Source organism: Epinephelus moara, chromosome 4, assembly GCF_006386435.1.
Source record: "Epinephelus moara isolate mb chromosome 4, YSFRI_EMoa_1.0, whole genome shotgun sequence".
Taxonomy (NCBI): domain Eukaryota; kingdom Metazoa; phylum Chordata; class Actinopteri; order Perciformes; family Serranidae; genus Epinephelus; species Epinephelus moara.
In genome coordinates, this window is record NC_065509.1 from 9,343,904 (window position 1) to 9,353,459 (window position 9,556).

Consider the following 9,556-nt stretch of genomic DNA (forward strand, 5'->3'; position numbering starts at 1 on the left):
GAAAGTGAACAAAATGTCTTTATAGTGGAGAAACAGGCTTGGTTCAGTTTAGTCTGCTTACTAGGGATGTTTTGATACAACCATTTTACTATGTAATTACTATCATGAACTAACAAGATACTAGACAACATCGTATTGCCAACTGAAGCAGTCCTCAGTTCAAAAGTAGGTGAGCTTATGTACACATTGAGGGCCCCTTCTCATCTACCTTGTTTGGTCTGGACTTTTGGACTTTGATCTGAACCAAAATTACAGGTGTGAGACCACTGTCTGGGCCAAACAGCCAAACCTTAGGTCAGATGAAAGGAAGCGGTCTCAGTCTGGATATAACTGAAGCATGGCTCTGTTTGTTTCTGTTGTGAAAACATTTCAGGATGGTTTGGGCTTTCAGACCAATTACAGGAAATTTTGACAGGCTATGGTCAAGTGATAAGAGTAGTGTAGCGCCTCAGTGTGTAATGTGTGTGGTTTAGCGACAGAGAGAGCGACGGTTGCTGCACTCAGGGCAGACAGCTATTTGCGATCGGAGCAGAGCAGAAATGAACAGTTATCAAGATGTAGTAAATGTACAGTGTAAGTTTCAGTTTGTCAATCAACAAAGCCACATAACAAAATGAGCCATGGTGGCACATGGGGGGAGAGGAGGGGACAACTTTATAAAGAGTCAGTTGGAAAATCTCACAAACTTTTCAGTTATTTTCCGAGTGGATGTGAGAGAAAGGACACTACAGGACTGACTCGTCTACAAACCAACAAATGTCAAGTGCTGGTAGAGGCAGCTCATGAAGGACACAGGTATGTCATGTATATTTCTTTACTGCGCTCACACAATTGCGATGTAAAACCAAAACTAAACGTGTAAAATCTATACAGTGAAACAAAAATGAGAACCTTGGTTCGGACTTTCAGATGTGCAAAGGCCCTAACACTACCTACAGAAGGCATGTTTGGGGCCCATAACTGTCAGAAATGCTGATATGGATTAAAGTAATAATAGAATTCTAATTGAACATTTCAATATGTACACTGACTTTTAGTTGGGTTCATCAGCAAAGACACTTTAAGAGCAATTGTTGGTTTAAAAGTTGATGGGTCAGATCAGATCAATGAGACTGCTGCTACACAGCAAAAAGAGAACTGTAAAATGTAAATACTGACAGACATGTACGGCCCAGTGGACATCATGTTACTCTCTTTCTGTAATCGTGTCCTTTGTTCTTCAAGAAGCACTTTGTGATAAATATTACATTTGTTTCTGTCTTTATTCCAAGTTTCTTTCTCACCTGTTTTTTCTTCTTCCTCGTTTGTAAGTCCTTTAGTCTTACTGTTGTCTTTGTGTGTTTTTGTACAGTGTATTCTTTCTTTTTAAAAGCACTTTACAACAAAGAAGTGCCATGCTGTCAGCTGGAGCAGAAGGAGCAGTGAATCCCTCCCGTCAGGTCAGTGATGGCTCCCTCTCGGACCAGCTCTTGTAAGAGTTCAGTCTCTCTGTCCACATTGTGGGAAGTCTGCTTCAGCATGGCAGTCATGGGCAGGTGGTCGTAGTAGTGCAGTGGTGCCCCCTGCTGGGAGAGGTTGTAGCCGAAGCCTGCCAGGCTGACCTCGTCGCACAGCAGGCTGGCTAAATTCAGTGCAGAGACCCCCATGGTGGGCACATTCTGCCAGAAAACAAAACAAATATGTGAAACTGTTATCATGGCGAATACATTATAGTCGTCATTTTTTATTAGGTGGGGGTTTTTTGCGTACTGATAATATTATGTTTGTTCACAACATGAGCAGCAGCTGGTCCAGTGGTAAAGCTGGACATGAAACTTTGATGGGTTTTAAATTCAAATGTCAAATCTGTGTCCAAATAACTTAACAAAATAACACAACAAATAAAAAATGTTTTTCCCACATAATACTTTGACAAGGGGCTAGAGAAAATGTCTACTAATTAATTACTGATTAAGAGGTTCTGGATCTAGCCTCCACCACTGCTTCCTTTGCGCATCAAGATGGCTAGAATAAGCGTCAAAGGTAACATTGCAGAGATTTAGCCATACATGTCTGAGCCTCAGTCAGACCCAGATTCAGATGAGGAATTTGTTGTGCACCAAAATCAGCGACTAGCAGACGTATCGGAATGGTGAGTGTGATTAGCATCTCTTATTTATGTTGTTATTTTAGCTTGTTAGCTCGTAACTGACAGTGGCTGACACAGCCTTAGTGTTTGTGAAACATATAATAACATCTGCTACGATAAAAGTTTTTGGTAGAAGGAAGATCCAGGGTCCACTTTACGCCCAAAAACCACAAGTTCTAACATATTTGCTGTCAAAACTTTCACTATGCTGATACTAACTCTGCTCTCTGTAACAAGTCCGCTCTGCACTGGAGGTGTTGAGGTCTGCTGTCCTGTCTATATGCACTTCCCTTAGTAGTGATTGGTTTACATATAATCTGACTGCCTGCTGTGTATTTTAATCTCAAATTTTAGGGAAGTGCACACAAATTCAGCAGAGGAATGTGAAAACACCTCTCTTGTAACAAACTTTGCACAGAAGAAAGTCAGGCTAGTGACAGAGTTTTGGGTGGAGGGGGGCTTTAAAAAGTGTCTGTAAAAAAAATAACTAATTATACTGTATACAGTTTGTATTGTGCTGATTCTGTATTCAGTTAACTTTGGCTTTAAGACACAGGCAGACAGATTTAATCTCCAGTATAGAAGTCTATTACCTGGTCTCTTCCCCACAGGTGTAGTCTGGGTGGAGGGTATTTCAGTAGATCCATTGCAGTCTCTCTGATGATTTGTGGGTTTAGAAGTCTGAACCTGTGGCGTTTAACAGGGATTTGATCTGGAACCTTCTGCCAGAAGAAGAGCCAGTCCCACAGAGGCTGAAACACAAAGCACACGTGTGTCCTAAGTGTCTTAAACACTGCAAGATTTTTAAATAATTATTTCTCAAGACAACAGATCAGCTTCTGAATCTTTCTCCAAAGCATAACATATGAGTAAACCTGACACCTTTAGGTCTGACTGAATGAAGGTGGTGAGCTGGGTCTAATCCTTGTTCTACATCTATGTGTAGCTTCATTTTCAAAGTTACTGTCTGAACTCTGTGTGCTAACAGATCCATTACTTTTTTTCTGATGTACATTATGCTTAGAAACACTTTATATTTTGAGCTATATTTATACAATTTAGGTGATTTAATTTTTTTTTACTATTTGCTCACTTTTCAGGTTTTGAATGTTCTCTCTCTGCTCTTTCCAGTTTATCTTTAACTGCATTCAAAAGTCCCTGTTCATCCCTCTTTGATCATTTTTCACATTTTTCCAAATTCAGGTTAAATTTGAAATTTATATTATTAATTATTAATTTATTTATTATTAATTATATATTATTAATTTATTATTATATTGTTGATAATCATCACTTTGTAAGATTGCTAAACTAATTTGAGTTCTTAACTCCTGATTTTTAATCTGTAATTTAATTCACTTTACACAAGATTTTAATTTATTTATTTTCTTACAGATGTTTTAAATCTGTTATCTACTGAAAATGTATGAAAATATAACTTCACTCATTTTGCTTGATATCTGACAAAGGAAAGTCTCTTGATTTCAGATACGTTACATCCCTGACCTTTTAGTACAATAAACTACTGTAAAATACTGCTACATGTGAGGGTGCAGCCAACTTAGTGGAGTTTTCTGATGGTCAAAAATCATGCTGATAATTTTTCATTGCTATTCAATATCTTTAAATTTTTAAGAATTCAGAATTTCCCTGGGACTGTAAGCTCCATTGGAGAGAACCCACTCCAAATGTAGATATAAATGGATCATTCTAAGGTAACAAAAACACAATGATTCTTAGTTTCAGGTGATTATAAATGGATGAAAACATAGTTATGAATATTATATTCCATTTATGCCAATATATCCCCCTGAATCTCACACACTGGACCTTTAAAGTAACTCAGATTAAGGCTATCCTATACACAATAAAATGAATATTGTTTCATTATTCAAAACTTATGTTTGAATAAACTGCATCATAGATTTATTTAATTAACACACACCACCAGTACTCACCACAGAGAGCTTGTTGACCATAGCAGAGATCCAGCTGATGTCTACACTTTTATAAACCACAGTCACAAACAGAGTGTGTGGGTCTGAGTCCATCCAGTGCAGCGGTGTCCCCTCCGGGTAGCTCATCCTGATGCTGGTTCGATTTCCGACGTCAACACTGAACTCTCCCAGAGGACCGCTGTTTAACCTGAAGAAGGGAGACACACAGAGTCGTTGGTTTTTAATGTAAATAATTAAGTCATGTGGCTTTGTTTGTTTCACACTGTGGGAAGTGTCTGTGATGATAAGAAGTACCACAACATGCGGCAGTAGATTTAAAGTGAAAATCACATCATTACATTTGTTTCTAACCTGATGATGGTCTCAAAGCGGTCGATCAGTGGGCCCAGCTCCAGGCCTCTGACAATACCTCCATTTCCCATGACCACACAGCGCTGACATTTATCTGATGTCTTTTCTGGCAGGGGCACGGAATCAGAGTCTGGAAGCTTTAAAGGAAAATGAACACACAGAATCATCAGGTTTATGATCCGAAAAGTGCTGCTGTACTGACAGGAAGATAATAATGCACTTTGGTTTTGTTTTGTTTCTTCTACAGATACATGCTCTTCACTTTTCTTTATGAAGTATATGAATCATATATGCCACCACACCATATGGTACATTGCTTGACACCACATCAGCCAGCAAACTGTAATTGCAATAGCTGGGTTTCAACCAGTAGAGGGTAGTCACTATGCATATTTTATAACACACAACATAACTAAATACCTATACACATTAGTGGTTTGGGGATTGAGTTATTCTTATAAAAATAATTATATCATCTCATTGCTCCCTCTTCGTCTGCAATGGTTTTGCAGCAGCTGACTTGAGAATTAGAAGCACCAGCTGTTTATCTCAGTTTAGTTATACACACACAATACATTTAGTTTAAACTTGATTTTTGGGACAAACATCTGCTTAATCAACACCTCCCACCTCCAACTCACTATATGAGACCACCAGGTCCCTCTCTCATGCTGCTTTAAGGAATCTATTACCAGTGCTGAATTTGCCGATAACAGTGGCACCCAATTTGTGAGCAAATAGTGCATTGAGGACCTGAGCTTAGCTTTGGATAGGCAGTCCCTCAGCTGTAGGTGCAGCCAGAAATCACTTTTGTGTTTCAAATTTCCAAACAAGAAATTAAAATCTTCCAACAGGAAATGATTCCTCCTCTCCTAATTTTGGGATTGCACCTGAGTGAAGGTAAACTAATCTAAAACATAGAAGATTTTGTTTGTGTGTTGTAGTGTAAGAGTTAATCATTAATCAGTTAAACGCTCATATTGCATAAGTTGATTAAGGTTGAAGTTCATATAATAATGTTTCTTTTTATGTATCCATGTGTGGCAAAACACTTTTACACAAGTTCATGTATTCAGATATTGAGAACACACACACACATACCATACTATGTACTGCCTGGAAGTGTAATAATGCACACACACACACACACACACACTAAAGTTTATATTGCATGAAGGCACAGGGGACCTTATAGTAATAGTCCCCAAGTTCCATATGTTTTTAAAAAAACAAGGTGAAACAGAGTTCAAACCTAATGGTGGGAGAGTTTGGGGATTTCCAGGCTGAGGGGAAAAAGATTACACCATTAGGACATGCCTGGGCATGTTCTGAACAAAAGCAAAAAGGCCTGCCACCAATAGGTTTGGGCTCAGGTAGGAAGGACTAAAGGAAAAGGGTGGAGATTCTCTCGAATCTTCACCAGCATAAAAAGGAGAGCTCAGAAAGCGAAACGTTAGTCTTGCTCCGGAGCCTGACTCATGAGTTGTAAGTGTTGAAGCTTGTGAACACATTAAACTCGATTGTACCAGATTCTATTTGTCTCCAGTGTTTCTCTGAGTACCAGCCAACCGAACCTAAGATACTAAACTGACACAGAAGACGGACTGAAGAGAAGGTGAGGACGAGGTCGGGAGCCATCTGGCCCAGACACCGATTTTCACCTCTACAGTGTGTGCATGTGTGTGTATGTAGTGTGCCAAATAATCTCTGTGGAAGACATACCGGTAATTGAATTCTTAGTTTATACATATACAGTATACACAGGGTTGAAATGATTAAAGCTGTTGCACTTCTGGCCCCATGCCAAACGCTGAGGTAAGAGAGGACTTTTGTCTACATTCGCACGTTTATCAGTCCCTGGTCAGTCAAGGGTATTAGTTGGACAACGTTTGCATTGTAAGCTCAGAAGGTTCATCTAATCATGTGACGAAGGTGCTCTTTGGTGGGAATATAGACATAAAAAAAAAGGGAAATCCAAGGCACTCTTCTTTAAATGTATAGAAAGCCTTTATTCAAAAAATGGCTGTTTCATTCAGAAAAAGTTAAAACATTATGAAAGTGGGTTACAGCCCACGCATTTCGGCACAAAAGCCTTCCTCAGGGTGTAACCCTCAGCACACTAATGCTCCTTATACAACAGTTAGTTCTGGCCCTGCAATCTGATTGGTCGAGAGACCAATCAGATTGAGAAACCGTGATGATATTGGAGTACAACATCACGGTTATTTCACTGTGTATGTATCACTCCGCCTCACAGCTGATTGCAATCAACAATCAAATCAAAACTGACGGTTAGTGTCAGTTAGGTCAGCAGTTGCGTTGTAGGCTAATTAATTCATCCACTGTCAAACAGCCAAAAATATGGATTTATTTCCTAAAATAAGTTTTGAATTGAACTATGAATGGTCATCAGAGGAAGATGAGGGAGAGGAGAAGCTGAATCCATCTGAGCACACATCCAGGTTTGTCAGTGTTTCATCAGCGGAGCTCAATGACTTGGAGAAAAGCAACATACTGTCAGATCAGAAGGCAGAGTCGGCTGTGCCTGTGAAGCGACAGTCCACCATGCAGTCACCAGAGACTTATTTCACCGGCTGCACAATTAATGGAAACGTGCAGATAAATGTGTATAAAGAGTAAGTGCCTGGCGCACCATGTCTGCGTTACATAGTAACGGTGACAGCGGAGTCCTGAGGGAACTATTTTTGTTGGCGGAAGACAAATAAAATGCTTAAATTATCTATTTTGTCCTCATTTTTCAACATTTCACGGCTACGTGCGAATCACAGCCGTAACGATATCACAGTACAACATCACTCCCTCTCGTGTGATATTGCTTAATTATATAGGATGATTGGAAACAACTGAGTAGGTAGGAGGACAATGGAAACATGAGAAATAACAGATCATGACCAATAGGTGGCTCCACCAATTGTTAAACAATTAAATACAGAAATAAAGAAACAGAAAAAAACACTGTATCTGTAATGACAGAAAAAAAAGTTACAAAAAAGGACTGAAATCAATGTCTTCATTTAGACCTGGATAGATAGTGGCTTTCATTTGGTAAATATAAAAAGTCTCNGGAAACATGAGAAATAACAGATCATGACCAATAGATGGCTCCACCAATTGTTAAACAATTAAATACAGAAATAAAGAAACAGAAAAAAACACTGTATCTGTAATTGACAGAAAAAAAAGTTACAAAAAAGGACTGAAATCAATGTCTTCATTTAGACCTGGATAGATAGTGGCTTTCATTTGGTAAATATAAAAAGTCTCTCTCTGCAAAAGTAATTTGAGTCTGTCACCACCTCTAATGTTTTTTGAATACTTTCTAGGCCTTCAACCTTAAGTGAGCCCGGATTGCTGTCATGTGCTTCATAAAAGTGCTTAGCCATTGGGTAATCAAAGTTTGCTTTTCTGATAGCATACTTATGCTCAGAGACTCTGTCTTTTAAACGTCGCTTAGTGCGGCCTATATAAAAACAAATGTGGCTTGTGCCAATATCAAAGAATGTAAACAATTCAGTGACTTTAACACTAACAAGGCTTATGACATCAAGTCATTCATTAACTGTAATACTATGTTTGTGGTAGGGATGCACCTAATATTCGGTAACCGAATATATTTAGGGTTGGGTACCGTTCATAATTGAACCGATACGGTACCGGTACCGGTATCTGGAATTCGGTACCGGTACCAAACGGTACCTTATTTCGGTACTTTTTAACCCTATGGGCCCTAGGCGTTTTTGGGGTATTTTTACTGCCTTTACTTTTAAGCTCATATCACAGTCATTCTAAAGGCTACATACACATGCTATATCTTGTTTTTTTCAGGACAATCTGGGCTAACCAGATTTGCCATCATTCCATGTCCTTCTATGTGCCTGTATTTTATATTAATCATTGAAAAAAACAAATCTGTGTGCCTAAATTCTTACATTTTTACATGTATCTCAGCATAGCAAATTGGAAAATGACATATTCTGCCATATATGATGAAAGCTGTATGAAAGCTCTGTTATACATCATTTTATTGTAATTTTTCGCTGTGAAAACATTGGATTACCGACAAGTGCTTGGCCTTGTCGGAAAGCTACAATTCTGCTGTTTCCGCTGATATGCGTGGCTTCTCGCTATGACGCACGGTCGCAGAGAAAATCCACAGCGAAGAACGGGTGTGAATTTGGACGCACTATGCATCGTTCGGGCCCATAGTCTAAACTTCTCAGTTTCAACATTTTATTGAGAACATTTAGGAACACTGCTGCACGTTAACTTTTGTCTGCACATTGTTTTTGTCGCCATTGTTGCTGAGTCTGAAGTGCCAGTCATGCGCTCTCGCTCCGCCTCCACCTCAGGTACCGAAATTTGGCACCGTTTCATTTTAAGTGAATCGGTACTCGGTAGTACCAACGTAAATCGATACCAAGTACAAAAAGTACCGAGTTTCGGTACCCAACCCTAAATATATTCGGACGAATATTGCAAAAAAACACACATTCGGTATTCGGTGGAATAAGTGAAAAGCAAGGCCGAATAGTAGTGGCGTGTTTTGATAATGCAATCAAACAGCGTGCGCTGACGGACGGCGTAAAATGTCTGCAGTGTGGCGATATTTTACTCCGTCCGTCACTGCATTCGCATTTGCGACTAAAAATAGTAAATCATTCAGCACGCTGTGCGAATACAGATTTCAACCAGCAGCAGAAACGAAACGGCGAATCCCGCCGGTTGTGGGTTGAACGGGGGTCACAGACACAGACAGGAATACGTTTTCCTGTCAAATACGGCGGCGCATGATAACGGCTTACCAGCGACGGAGAAGTCCGGCTCCAGGTGAATAACTTGTTGTTGTCATGACTGCCCAAAAGTACCTGAACAGCCGAGCCATGGCAGCACACAGTACATGACTGCCCAAAAGTACCTGAACAGCCGAGCCATGGCAGCACACAGTATTTGGCGTATCAGAGGAGAAACGAGCCGTTCACATTTCTCTCTTTGTGGCAGGTAACAGCCCACAAACCTCACCGCACTTTAGGGACTGTTCTTTACTTGTCAGGGGAGGAGGGTGGCTGGTTGATTTTTATTTCATTTATTTATTTTATTT

The 9,556-nt window shown here is 39.7% G+C and overlaps 1 protein-coding gene across 2 annotated transcripts in view; it reads right to left on the minus strand.

The window, feature by feature from the left end:
- Positions 1-636: 636 nt before the first annotated feature.
- The window catches only part of st3gal5 (ST3 beta-galactoside alpha-2,3-sialyltransferase 5), a 22,639-nt gene continuing 13,719 nt past the window's right edge, over positions 637-9,556 (minus strand). For both annotated transcript variants that reach the window (XM_050042238.1, XM_050042237.1), the window contains 4 exons: positions 4,438-4,574; positions 4,087-4,273; positions 2,722-2,880; positions 637-1,658 (listed from right to left, as the gene is read on the minus strand). In XM_050042238.1, coding sequence (XP_049898195.1) covers positions 1,401-1,658; positions 2,722-2,880; positions 4,087-4,273; positions 4,438-4,574 — 741 coding nt within the window. In that variant the 3' untranslated portion in view covers positions 637-1,400. The remainder of the gene's footprint in view (positions 1,659-2,721; positions 2,881-4,086; positions 4,274-4,437; positions 4,575-9,556) is intronic.